Source organism: Pogona vitticeps, chromosome 5 (assembly GCF_051106095.1).
Source record: "Pogona vitticeps strain Pit_001003342236 chromosome 5, PviZW2.1, whole genome shotgun sequence".
NCBI lineage: Eukaryota > Metazoa > Chordata > Lepidosauria > Squamata > Agamidae > Pogona > Pogona vitticeps.
The window spans coordinates 96183347-96197883 of record NC_135787.1 but is presented as its reverse complement, the minus strand read 5'-3'; the positions used below and the strand labels follow the sequence as shown (position 1 = coordinate 96197883).

The 14537-nt window shown below is 38.8% G+C and overlaps 1 protein-coding gene across 5 annotated transcripts in view; it reads right to left on the bottom strand.

Annotated features, from left to right (window-relative positions):
• Window positions 1-5883: 5883 nt before the first annotated feature.
• Window positions 5884-14537, bottom strand: part of JAKMIP1 (janus kinase and microtubule interacting protein 1) — a 91104-nt gene continuing 82450 nt past the window's right edge. For 3 of the 5 annotated variants that reach the window (XM_073000978.2, XM_078394112.1, XM_020811226.3), the window contains 3 exons: window positions 14350-14433; window positions 9664-9726; window positions 5884-6269 (listed from right to left, as the gene is read on the bottom strand). In XM_073000978.2, the coding sequence (XP_072857079.2) occupies window positions 6096-6269; window positions 9664-9726; window positions 14350-14433 (321 nt within the window). In that variant the 3' untranslated portion in view covers window positions 5884-6095. Of the gene's footprint in view, window positions 6270-9663; window positions 9727-9872; window positions 10045-12907; window positions 12981-14349; window positions 14434-14537 lie in introns of those variants that run through there. The other 2 variants (XR_013545583.1, XM_078394113.1) reach the window with 2 other exon arrangements.

Below are 14537 nucleotides of genomic sequence, written 5' to 3'. Positions count from 1 at the left end.
TCTAATTAAAAGTACTGTATACAGATAGAGGGACGTGGTGGTGTTGCGGGTTAAACCTCAGAAGCCTTTGTGCTGCAAGGTCAGAAGACCTGCAGTCGTAAGATCAAATCCAGGCAACGGACTGAGCGCCCATCGCTTGTCCCAGCTCCTGCCAACCTAGTGGTTCAAAAGCATGCAATATGCGAGTAGATAAATAGGTACCACCTTGGTGGGAAGGTAACGGTGTTCCGTGTCTAGTCGCGCTGGCCACGTTACCACAGAAGATTGCCTTCAGATAAACGTTAGCTCTATGGGTTGTAAATCAGGATGAGCACTGCCCCCTAGAGTCGGACAGGACTGGACAAATAGTCAAGGGGAACCTTTACCTTTACCTATACAGATAGAGAAAAGGTTAAGTTTATCATCATTCTATGTGAACTGTATATATTTTCCCTAAATATTTTGTTTAGAGAATTATGAAAATTTCAGCCCAAAGGATACCTCTCATCCCTCCCACAGCAATATTCAAATCAAGTTTACCTGGGGACAAAAACAATTGGATACAGACTGATTGTATTAGTAAATATTGCCAGTCTGTCTATGAGAAACCCCATTGACCCTTTTTAATCAACAGCTTACTGTTATCAGCCATATCCTGCTCAGACTGAGATTTCACAAGTTGTAAGAGAGAAGTTTTGTGTCCCTACAGATGCAGGAGATAGATTAGGAAGCATGAATACTTTTGTACATCTCTGGAAGTTTACAGCATGAGGACTCCAAATCTAGGCTGGACTTTTAGAGATTGTAATGATTTAGCTGTGAAAGTGATGGCGTTCCCCAGAATGGATCAGTTAGCTTATAGACAGAAGGATAATATCCAGAGGTGCAAAGGGACAAGTTACATGCTGTGCTTGCTATAACAATTCCATGTGCTCTGACAGAACTTGGCTGCCAAAAGGATGGTTTCGCTTCAGGATTTCTCTCCATACCTTCTCCACTGCAGGCATGAAAGTCCTACCTCTAGGATTCATTCCAGCTCTGTCTGTAAGGAGTTACATAATGTTTGGCTTCCCACTCATGGGTTTGCCAAGGCATTCCAAATTATATACAAAATAAGTCCCATGAGGATAACAAAAACCAACACAACATATATAGTTACAGTAGTAATGCCAGTTGGAGAAAATATTGCAGGGTACAAAGATCGTCAAATTGCACAGAAGACGTGCTTTGTTTTTTGTGGGGAGAGGGAGTCTTGTAAAGTTTGGTTGTGGGAATAACCACTGCTTCTTGTTTTTCTTTCAGAGTAGATTTTGCTGCAGTTACAATTGGAAATTGAATACTTCTCAGCAACTACCTTACAAAGGCTGTCATTTGTCTACTTTCCACACATAATGCCTTCCCCAGAATGATGCAACATTCATTGCTCCAGGAGGATAGTGGAAGGAAACTTCATAAATCCAAGGCACTTGGACCAGTGCTCTGTCTTGTCCTGGCACCTTTCCAGTGGGGCACTGTGGAGCATTGGGGTTGGCAATCACTTAGAAGCAAAATGCAGTGGAAAAGTCAACCATCTTCTAAAATGGATGTCAGCTCAGTAGATACAGTATTAACTGTCTACACTGCCGGGTAGGTGGGGGGAGGGTGTGACCTCAGGGGTGCAGGCAGCGCCAAAGCCTGTTTTCAGAACTTACAGTATCATTTAGCGCTTGCCAGAATATTGGAAGCACAATTTAGTTCTTTATGTTAAGAATTTTTATTCTAATAAAATATAAAAGAGAACAAGTGCACACACACACACACACACACACACACACACAGAGAGAGAGAGAGAATAGGATGGAAAATAATTGGCCAAGTGTCCTCTCTTTCCCTTAGGCCACATACCTACTGAGCATTCAGCCCAGCAAAAATGGCCCTGACCTTGTGGAAATTGTTCAGCTCAGTGCAGAGTGAGGACCTCTAGTTTGTGTGGAGAACGTAACGCCTGAATGAAGCCTCCTTTCCCCAGAAACACATAGAAATGCAACTGTCCTACAAATAATGTGGCAAAGCAGTAAGAAAAAGACTCTTCCTCAGCAGCCTGTCAGTTGCCCAAAGCCTGACAGGATAAAATAATAATAATAAATGACAACAGTGAGGGGGCCAACCAAGTCTTTCCTGAAAGCAAGTTCTACAGTCTAGGAACAGTCACTCAGAACCCTTTAGCTTTGGACACAGGGAGCCGTATACTAGGAAAACACTTAACTGCAGAAGGTTGCACACTGTATTAAGCAGGAAAAAAATCTGGATGTTTGTGACATTTTGAAATCAGAACAAAAGGTAGAGAAAGAGTAAGTTCTCTTACCTTTTCATTTTCCACATTAAGGCAAGACAATACGGAAACATTATTATATCCTCCTCCTCCTCCTCCCTCTAATAATTTCAGCAACTAGAGTGATAATATCCAGGAGAGACTACAGACCTGGAGCCAGTGAGACAGGGATCAGACAGAGTAGGGATGGCTACGTTAAGAGAGGCTGAGGCCACCCACCCACCCATGTCAGAGCCTACTAAACAGAAAGCAAACAAAGTACAAATGGCTGGAGCCCAAAGCTGCCTGTGGTAGGTCAAGCTCTCCATTTTTCTACAGTCCAGCTATAGTTCTAATGCATCATTAATTACAGTTGGCTGAATGTCAGCTTCAGGCACGCAAAGCCATGGACTGAGCTGGAGAGGAAAATAACTATAGATTCCAATGAGGGCAAGTTTCAGCTACCCCAGATCGTCGACACACCCAAAGCCTGTTCATACATTATTGGACTTAGTTGGGTAAAGAGAAAGAGTGCTTAGTTCCATGGAAGATCAGGAGCACTAAGGATGAGAATCAAAGAAGACTGACTGTGGAAAGGGAGAGAATACGGCTGCTACTGATGCATTTCTAATATGTGGAGGGCTGTGCACTTCTTTTAGTGTTTTATCTGAGATGAGAAATATATATTGGAAAGAAATCTAGATTATTTGAGAACAACCACTGTACTTGTGGTATTAACTGCAAAATATTACTTCTACATTGATTTACCAAGGAAATTCAAGGCTGCAAACCCAGAGAGTAAGCCACAATGAACACAGTATCAACTACTTCTGGGAAATATGCATAGGATTGTGCTCCACACATCATCACTGGTACAGTTGTCTCCGTATTTGTCCTTCTGTGAATTTTGTTGTGAAAATTCTTCTACCGTTTAAGCTGTGACATAGGATAAAGTGGTTACTAGGAATTTCTTAATCTTTGGGGGAAAATATTGAATATCCAGTTGTGACATGCAGTGAAAAAAACCCCCATATATTTAACTGAAGATGTTTAACTGTTACATTGTAAACTGTCCTGCTTCTAGGGTAGGGAAGTCATATAAATAAATAAGTATATAACCATATTACTACATATAACCATATAAAACCATATGTATGTATGTATGTATGTATGTATGTATGTATGTATGTATGTATGTATGTATGTATGTATGTATGTATGTATGTATGTATGTATGTATGTATGTATGTATGTATGTATGGTATATTACTTGTTATTTACCTATAAACTAGTATAACTTGATTTGGAAGTGGCTTGTGCTTGGCCCCAATAGTAAAAATCATTACTAGGGATGGAGGCAAAAATATTCTTTAATATTTCAATGGTTTCCCTACATTCCAAAAATTAAATTCTTAGCTGTCCATGTTAGCCCCAGATAGAAATAAGGACAATTCAAATTATTCAAGCATTTCTTGCTTTCAAATTATGAGATCAAACTTTAAACCTATTATGACGAGACAATCAAATGCCACCCAAATTGAAGAAAATTACTGTGTGACGTCATACAGAATTTTTTTCAATAAATGTTTTCTGTCATATTAGCCATTCATGAAGTCTTCTTCATATTACAGACACTACACACAAAATATCTTTGGGGGGAAAAGTTAATTTAAAAAGCTCACATTTCTCTAAATTGCTGAGGGCAAGCGGGGAAACCACTGCATTATTGCCAGTTTTCTGTTGGATTTCGGCATCAGAGCCACAGGTCAAAATGACTTTATACTAAAATGTATATTGTATATACAGTAATAGTACTATTCAAGTGACATGGTGGAAATAGGTGGGAAAAACACTGATTGGTTTTCTTTTGTCTGTAAACATTACCTGTGTTTTTCATCTACCGCAGCTGCAGATTTCAGAGTTTGCAATACTGCATGGTGTTCTGATCTGAACTTTTATTCTGTAAAAAAGGACTGGAAACTTAGAATAAGTTGGTCCCAATTGCTAAATCATCCACTGCTCCCACAAGAACTATGGCTTCTCAAATGTTCCAACAGTAGGACCTATGGAAAGTGAAATCAAACTCTTGCATAATATGCGGACTGTCTTTTTTGGGTGAAATTAATGACCATTTAGGTCCTTAATCTCCCCATCCCCATCCCGCCCATATAGGCTGCTGCTATGGGCCTACCACTGTTATTCGTAATTAGGGTGGTCCAGCCAGCATCTGTTCCAATTACTTCTAGAGGTATAACTTCTGACATTGCTGCCATTTGCTGGAGATGCCAGTACAACAGCTCGGCTTCTCTTGTTGCTTGGGAAGTTTAAGATGATATCCTGGAAATCCTCAGAACTGTGCACATACAGTGGACCCTCTACTTACAGAATTAATCCGTATTGGAACGGTGGGTGCGGGTTGAAAAGTCTGTAGGTCGAGTCTCCATTGACCTCACAATGCATTGAAAACTGATTAATCCTGTAACTGGCCATTTTTGTTCCATTTTGGCTTTTTTTCTGGTCTGTAGGTCGATTCTCTGGCTGCAAGTCAAACCTAAATTTTGCAGCCAGAGAAGTCTGTAACTCGAAGTCTGTAAGTCGAGGGTCCACTGTATGATTTGTTTGCTGCCACATTTCCCCCGAAGTGCTGTCTGTAGTAGAGGGGACGGCCTCTTGAAATCAGCATGGCAAACGTGGAGCTCCAACTTGCTGGGCTGGTTGAAGCCTGGATCTCCAAGGTACAGAAGAGAAATCGATTTATAATCTGCTCCCTGCTCAAAAACAACAACAACAACCCCACCCACCCATTCTTCTGCTACTCTTCAGGCACTGGAGAACAGAAGCACAGTGGCAATGGGGACTCGTTTCATTTAACAAGGCTATTACTACATCTATTTTGTTTAGAGCTTGACTTCCAAGAAGAAAGCAGGCATTAATTTTAGCTGTGATGGGAACCTGTGGCACTGCTTTACATTGATTCAACTAATTGGCCTCTTGAAGCCCAATACAATCTTCTTGGACTGACAGTGGTTCTCCAAGCACTCAGATTAAGGTACTGTATGTCTATATTCTTTTTACTGTGAGATGGGAACTAAACTCAAGAAATTATAGTTATAAAACTTGTGTTGACATGTTTTTCACTTGAGTCACTTTCGTTGACTTGTGTATGTGTGTGTGTTTCTGTTTTTACACAACATTGCTTTGGCAATTAGATTATAATGGACCAATATCAAATTGCCAGATGATACTGAAATATATATGTATACATACATACACACACATATGTATATGTATATGTATATACATATATATTCACAGTATATATAACTGTGAAACCAGAGGAATTGTTTAGGGTTTTACTATGGCCTCGTGAAAATTTTAATGATTTGGATGATTTATATATACATAGATAAATATATATAAAAATCTAATTTTCAAGAGGCCATAGTAACACTCTAAACAATTCCTCTGGTTTCACAGTTAATTTTGTGCACATGATAATAATGGTAAATACTTTACCTGTTACATTAAATAGTCTACTGAGCTTGTTTCTGCCATGAAGCCAGAGTTATATCAGGTCCTTTTTTTATAGATACCAGTTGGAGCCACAATGGAAATAAAACAAAACACTGAAAAAGTTTTATTGGCTGTAAAGCAAGCTATAAACTATGTACATATTCACTATGTTACATTTTCATAAAATTAGTGAACGTTCTCTTTAATATTGGTGGTGGCATTACGCGTTGAAAACAGTGCACCCCAAAACCATCACAGTACATGTTCAGTAAATATGATTTTTCTATTATATACAGACTAATACTAGAGAACATTATAAGAATTTCAGCTTCGGTTCAAAGACAAATTCTGTTCCATTTGAGAGTTTACAGTTCAGCGAATCTCTTACTTCCAGTTCTAAGATACGGAATTCCAGCAGTTCATTCTGGTCTCCAGCATCTTGAATCTCACTTTTCAGTCGGTTTTCTTCCAGTTCCATTTTGTAAATCTAAGAGAGAGAGAGATAAACATCACCTAACTGAGAGAATTCAGTGCACAGATACTTGCAGCATACAAGAGAAAGGAACAATTGGTAAAACAGAACAATGTTGAACTTCTGTACCAATTAGGTGATGACATGGAGATAGCAGATTGTTTCCACTCTGGCCTCTCAATCTGATGTGGTTTGATTTGCATCACAGCCCCCTGCCCCTGTTCCTTTGATCTTGCCCTCTGCTGATCCCTGGCTTTCCTTTTATGATTAATTGTTAAGCCAGGGACTATTTAAAGTCTTGCTCCACACTAAGCAAAAAAGAGACTTTTTCCAAAGTTCTCCATAGCATAGGAACACATACACACATATCACAGAAACAGAGTAGTCTGCTGTGGTTTGTTGGAGTTGTTTCTGTTTCTTATTTATTTTTATCTCTTTTTTGTTACAAGCAGAGATTATCTAGTGATGAGTAATATACCAATGCAGTGAGAAGGTGATCTTGCACTAAACTCGATAGTTTAACAAAAATAATTTTAAAAATTTCCAGGCGACTAGGGAGAAAAATTCAGGGGTGGGTGGTCCCGCTGTCCAAAACATCCTGCCCAGCATAGTACATCACCAGAATATGACTCACAGTCATGACCCCCATTCTTTTGGAGAACAAAACAACCGGTCACACTGGGAAAACATTGTTCAAATTGCTCCAGCATGAAAAAAGTAGAAGCCACCAGTGGCAGGCAAAAATATCCACTTCAGAGACAAAAAAGGCTATGATTATTCATATTAGCTTTTGTGGGGCATGGTTTGTTGCTGTGAAAGATGGCAGTGTAAGTGTTCTGCTCCTCTCAAAGCCTGCTAATGTAAACTAATAGAGTGGGAATACTGGCGTGCAGAAAATAAAATAATTGCAAAAAAATACAAGGCTGGGGAAACCTAAAAAGTTGCCAAGAGAAAATAGACTGGGTGCCTCTTTAGAAGAAGAAAGAATAACTGATTCATCCGAGATGACAGAGAGATCAAATAACAAGGTGACTGCTGGTAAAAGGTAAGGGGCGAAGCAAAGCTAATTAGCCTAATTAAGAAAAGATACACAAAGTGATATGAGAACTAAGATTGCTCCAGTCAAAGAGGCATTGAAAGAAGTCAAAGCTAGCATTAAATAGAAAAGAACTGCAAATGAAACTTTTGAACTTACTCAACAGCAACAAATAAAAATGATGAACTTGAGAAGGAGTTAACAGTGTTAACCATCTCTCAGAGTGGTATTTGTTCCTTTTTAGTATTTGCATATTGTTTTAGCTTTAATACTGTGTTTTAAAGATGTCAGCTGTTTATACTCATTGTTCTTAGCTTTAAATATTGTCTTTTAATGATGTAAACCACTATTGTATACTCATGGTTTTCAGCTTTAAATATTGTCTTTCAAGGATGTAAGCTGCCTTGGGTCATTTTTAAGGAGATTCAGAAGGGGCAACAATGAAGGTAGTAGAAAAGATTATAAAGCATAAAGGCGTGTTACTGAAGACCTAGGCCAGAATTATCCATCCCACTGTATTTCTGATCACAATGTATGGCTGTCAAAGCAGAACAGTGAAGAAAGCTGATAGAACAAAACAATTCATTTGAAATATGGTACTGGAGGTGCCTGGTGAGTGGACCAGGCTGGTCCTGGGGGGTGGGAATGGACCACCACGGCATCTATAATGCAGAGCTTTCTATTTACATCCCCTGGAATACGAATATGAAGCTCCCATGTCTAATGGCCATCTGTGCCTACTTTGTTATAGAGACTTTGGAAATCACAATCATGTACACAAAAAGTCACAGTCAGTACTAAGAAATCTCCATCTCCATCCCATGCTATCAAGAGTGGCTGTATCAGGAAGTTTTTAATACCATTTCAGACAAGGTTCTGTGTTGTGTTTTCTTGTATTGCACTTACATTGAATTGTGATTTATTAATATAACTAGAATGAATTGCTAACATGCGCTGGATTATGGAGAAAGCCAGAGAGTTCCAGAAAAACATCTACTTCTGCTTCATTGGCTAAGCAAAAGCTTTTGACTGCGTGGACCACAACAAACTATGGCACGTTCTTAAAGAAATGGGAGTGCCTGACCACCTTATCTATCTCCTGAGAAATCTATACGTGGACAGGAAGCAACAGTTAGAACTGGATATGGAACAACTGATTGGTTCAGAATTGGGAAAGGAGTACGACAAGGCTGTATATTCTCTCCCTGCTTATTTAACTTATATGCAGAATACATCATGTGAAGGGCAGGACTGGAAGAATCCCAAGCCGGAATTAAGATTGCTGGAAGAAATATCAACCTCAGATATGCAGATGATACCACTCTGATGGCAGAAAGTGAGGAGGAATTAAAGAACCTCTTAATGAGGGTGAAAGAGGAGAGTGCAAAAAATGGTCTGAAGCTCAACATCAAAAAACTAAGATCATAGAAGGGGAAGATATGGAGGCAGTGAAAGATTTTACTTTCTTGGGCTCCATGATTACTGCAGACGGTGACAGCAACCATGCAATTAAAAGACACCTGCTTCTTGGGAGGAAAGCGATGACAAACCTCGACAACATCTTAAAAAGCAGAGACATCACCTTGCCAACAAAGGTCCGCATAGTTAAAGCTATGGTTTTTCCTTTAGCAATATATGGAAGTGAGAGCTGGACCATAAAGAAAGCTGACCACCAAAGAACTGATGCTTTTGAACTGTGGTGCTGGAGGAGACTCTTGAGAGTCCCCTGGACTGCAAGGAAAACAAACCTATCTGTTCTGAAGGAAATCATCCCGGAGTGCTCACTGGAAGGACAGATCCTGAAGCTGAGACTCCAATACTTTGGCCATCTCATGAGAAAACTCCCTGGAAAAGACCCTGATGTTAGCAAAGTGTGAGGGCAAGAGGAGAAGGCGATAACAGAGGACAAAATGGTTGGACAGTGTCATCGAAGCTACCAACATGAATTTGACGAAGGTCTGGGAGGCAGTGGAAGACAGGAGGGCCTGGCGTGCTCTGGTCTATGGGGTCACAAAGAGTTGGACATGACTTAACGACTAAACAACAACCAAGAATGAATATTTTGATGCATTATGATTGGGAGGAAAAATATCCTTTCCTTCTATCTACTCCCATGCACTGCTGCGAGATTTTTTTAAATTTTTTTAATACTTAACTTCTACTGTTTTTATTCATCTCTCTCTCTCATGCATACAAAGTAGGCACTACAAAACCACCTTAATGTCTCTCACTCAAAGATGAACAGTGTTTTTTCTTCCATAGTCAGCTACATGGTTAGGTTGTAGTCCAAAAAAGAAACATCTCTGGTCTCAGTGTATTTGATGTTGTAGAAATGAGGACCAGAAATACTGACAGTGTCGTTACTTCACCTACCCTTTCTAGCAATTCTTGGTTTGTCCTCAAAAGTACTTGATTCTCCTCTATTAATTTAGAAACCTGAAAAAGAGAGTTTTCAGAATTAAAATGTATTTTGTTTTGAAAACATTAACATATACTGCCTTTAACCAAGAATATTATGGCAGTTTGCAAATATTAAAAGATATAAAATAATAAATATATACAAAACAGCAAACACACAAAAGATATAAAATAATAAATATATACAAAATAACAAACATAAAATACTGTTAAATGTCAAAAGATTTAAAATACTTGAAGTTGCAATGTTTTAAGATATCTGGATAAATGAATTCTATGGGTGAAGTGCCACTATGAAAAGCGTCTTCTTCCCCCCTGGAACAAATCTCCTTTATGCTAAAAGAAGTTTCAGAGAAGGACAGCAGCTATGATTGTAGCATGCAGGCAGGCTGATATGAGAAGAAGTTAGCTTTCAAATACATTACTGCTGAAGCGCTCACATCTTTAAAGGCAAGCACAAGAACTCTGAAGTCGACCTAGAAGTCTAGAAGGAACCAATGAAGTTCTTCTATGGCTGGTGAGATGGCAGCACCAGCATTGGAAGTACTGCTAATTAAATACCTGGCCCCTTAATTCTACCATAAATGGTATTTGCAAAAGGGTGCTCTATATAAACCACAGTGCAATAATCTAGCCAAAATGCCACAAAAGCATGGATAAACATGGCTATATTATCCTTGTGCAGAAGAGGTCACTGCTGAAGCACCAGACAAACCAGGTCATAAGTACTTTATGTTAAGACGATGACTTGATCCTCTAAAAACAAGGAGTACTTCTATACTGTTAATTATTTCAATAGGAATGCAATTCCATCTATAACTGATTGAATACCAGTGTCTGTGAAGGAGAGAACCATCTACCCATAGAATCTCTGTCCTGTCAGGAGTAACTTCCTGTTTACTGTCCCTCATCCTATGTATTACTGAGACAACAATTCAGCATTTCCATAGCCTCATAAAGACTCAAGAATTGCTTCACTGAGAAATTTAAAAAAAAAAAAAGATTACCACCCACAAAGCAAAGAAATTCAGACCACAGATGAAATCCTCCTCACTCAAAACATGAGCATACAGATCCGCTCTTCTTGTACCTTAACTTCCAACCTAAGGAAATGCTACAGTAGAATCTCACTAGCCATTTCACTTTCCATATAGTATATCACTTGTAGAGTGGGAAAAGCTTTGATATGCCAATACAGTGGTGCCTCGCTTAGCGATCACTCCGCATAGTGAAGAAATTGCTTAGCGACGGGGTTTAAGTGATCTCAAAAGCGATCGCTTAGTGATGGTCCCTATGGGGAAAATTCGCTTTGGGATGATCGCGGAGAAGCGATCATCACAAAGCCCCCATTTTTGGCCAGCTGATCGGTGGTTTCAAAATGGCCACCGGAAAAAACAAAATGGCCACCCGCTGTGTTGCCTCGCTTTAGAGGCACTGAAAATGGCCGCCCCTATGGAGGATTTTCGCTTAAGGTTAGTTTTTAAGGCCATAGGAACACATTAATGTTGTTTTACTGTGTTTCTATGGGCTTTTTAAATCCGTTTAGTGATGAAATCGCTTAGCAACGTTTTTTCCTGCACGGATTAATGTCACTAAGCAAGGCACCACTGTATTTACAAACATCCAATTTGCAGCACAGTCCTACCCCCAGTTGCACAATCTGTACGAGCCTAGGTGAGCATATCTGTATTTGGGGGGAAATATCATTGTATTTAATAGACTCAGTCTAAGGTAAGCAGTTTTTTTCTTTTTCTTTAGAGAATCAAAGAGTAGAGCTCAGCTCTTGAGTTTGCCAGTGCTTGTAGTCAAAGTATGAAAAAGGTACATCAGTGTGACAATATACTGACTTGTGGGGGATGTTGATCTGTGGTCTGAACATCTTTGCTTTGAGAGGAATTAGATTCAGATTTTGAGGACACAAGTACCCTGCAGTGTACCCCAGAGCAATTTACATTAACTTGCTATAATTAATCCTTAACAGACATAAATTTGGTACAAATCTGAAAAGTAGAAAGATGTAGTGTTGGGAAAATCTGTCTTTACTGAATAATGTAAGGCAACTGAGGTAAATGAATTATTCAGGTAAGCTACTGAATGAATTAAAAATAAACAAGACAAACAGTCAATAACAACACAAAACCTTGGACTTCTTGGGCAAAATAAATTAACTCTTCCCTATCTCTTCCATCTCAGTCTCTAAGGAAACCACTTCCACACACAAGCTAGTTAAAGATATACTGTAAGTCGTGAATCCAAAGTGTCTTCTGGGAAACACATTCCATGATCAGATTTGTTTCACCAGTTAGTCCTACGTCTTTACCATTTATTTCTGTTGGGGGGGGGGATAAGATGGAAACCAGTACTCAAACATAAGTACATGGTAGCTGGAGCCATTGTATAATACCAGTTCTCAATTGTTCCATAAATGCAGTTATATAATTGCCAAGACTATTAAACATGTTTAGATAGTTTTAATTTTTTTTCAGAAAAGTTTAATGATATATCTCATATATGTAGCTTGAGCACTTTGTCAAGTATGTCACTGATTCAACTTCTATAAGCCATCTTGCAATTTTAGCCTCCCATCTGCCATAATATTGGCCTAATTCGTAGTGTAAATATTACACAAATAACATCTCCTGCCAAGCCATTCATTCGTTCAGTACTGAATGCTTCAACAGATTTTACTTTTAAGGAACATAATAGATCTTTTTCTGATATTTGTTTTCCCATATACTGTACATATGAAGAGAGAGGGAGAGAGGGAGAAAGAGAAAGAGAGAGATGGATGGATGGGATAAGCAGAAAACAAAGATTAGCGTCCAGAAACATAAAAGAAAATGAATATATCTAGTTTTGCCTCCCTCTTCCCCCCCCCAATTTTTTTTTAACCACAATAATCTTTGTAAAAAATACTGGCCCAAACCCCTTCTATTTTCAAGACAAAATGAGTGTTGAAGAACAACTGTTAACAGTTTCCATCTGTTGCAGAGTGGGAGTTCCAAAATGGAGACTCTGGAAGCTAGAGAGTACCTCTGAAGGCTGGATTAGGTCCACAGGCTAGAGACTCCCTATCCTTAGTTTATACATTTAATTCTTACTGCATAGTATCTAGGATTACTTCCACAGGGGAAACTGCAACTACAGTATCTCTTTTCAGATTAATGCCAGTTTTATGTCAGCCAGGGCTAGTACCTACACTGTCAAGGAGACCGAGAAATGGTGCTGCACATTCCTGCGGAGCGATGCATTCCTTCAGTACTGAGCAGATTCTGTTTTTAAGGAAAATAATGCATTTTGCACTAAGCATTAAGAACAAAATGGAAACATCTGTTTATTGATTGATTGATAAATATTTTTATTTACATCCCACCTTTCCTCACAAAGTGTCCAGAGCAACCATTAATTTATATGAAATACATTACAACACAATTAAAACCATAAGTCTAAGATTACATATATAAAATGAAATACAATGAAAACATCACATATGCAAATAAAACAAAGAGAAGAAGGAGTATGTGTGCTGCACTGCTCTGGAGACTGTGGGGGGGGTATGTGGGCTAGGGCTGGGAATCCTGGTAACACTGGAGAGGCCACCCAATTGTACTATGCATGGCTGGCTCCTATTCCAAGTTTGCAGAAGAAGCTTTTTCTCTCAGTTCACCACCATGGAGAGGTAAGATATTTTTTGACAAAACGTAATGAAGCTAATCCCAAAGAAATCATTGCTCATAGTGGTCTTTACCCAAAGCCAACAACTTCCAAATCAAAATTAAAAGATTTTTTAAAAATTAGAGAAAAGACATGGTGGGAAAGCCCACCCAAAGCCTATAAGTACTGAGCATGTCGTCACTGAGTGCTGAATCTCTAGTGTATGGAATCTGACCTGTAATGGGGTATCTGATAGAGAATTGGGAAAGAAGGCATGGCTGGCTAGCCAGCCAATTCACTGAGCAGGAATCCTCTGCACTGTACGACGTTTCTAACAGGACATACTCATACTGAGTACTGTAGTCATAAAGAGCTTCCTCTGAGAAGTAATTTCACAGGTACATACACATGTGAGTCTGCTACGAAAGTTCTGTAAACCAAATAGCTAAATTCTTTTTGGAGGTAATGTTATGCACCATTTTCATAATGTTCTTTAACACTGATAAATAATACCATTGCTATGATCTAAGAAATGTTAAGTTTTTGGTTCCTTTTTGACCCAAATATGTGCTGCAGGATTTCAGATGATGATTAGGTTCTGTAAAGGGTACATGAAATTGGATCTCTTTAGGTACAGAGTAATCAAAGCTGTTTTAAGAAAATGTTTCTTCTAAGACACCTTTCTTTCAGTAGAATATCCTTCCCAATGGTTGCCAAAATGGTGTGAGAAAGAAAAAAAATAACAAAACGTTTGAGCTAGAATGCCAAATTGCAACAGTAAGTATGCTTGGGATTGCAGCTGACGCTGCTCAGTATTCATGTATTTTAACATTAAAAAAAACAATTAGGAGCATTTTTCTTGTGGAAGAACAGCAGTTAGTGCATATCAGCTACAGAAATGTACCAGTAAACGATGTAGATGATAAGAGCAGCAGTGCATGCAGAAGAGAGAATGAAGTGACAGAAGCCACGAAGAAAGCCTTTTACCTGTCCTTTTGCAACAAGAGCTTTCTCCAAATCTTCAATTTTTGCTTGGCACTTAAGTAAATCAGCTTGCAGCTTTTCTCGTGTCTGAAAAAAGAGATTTTAAAAAGGATTTACTGTTATTACAGTGACAATTTAATAACAGATGATACTTCTTACATTTTGTTTGTTTAGAATCCACTTTTTCAGAA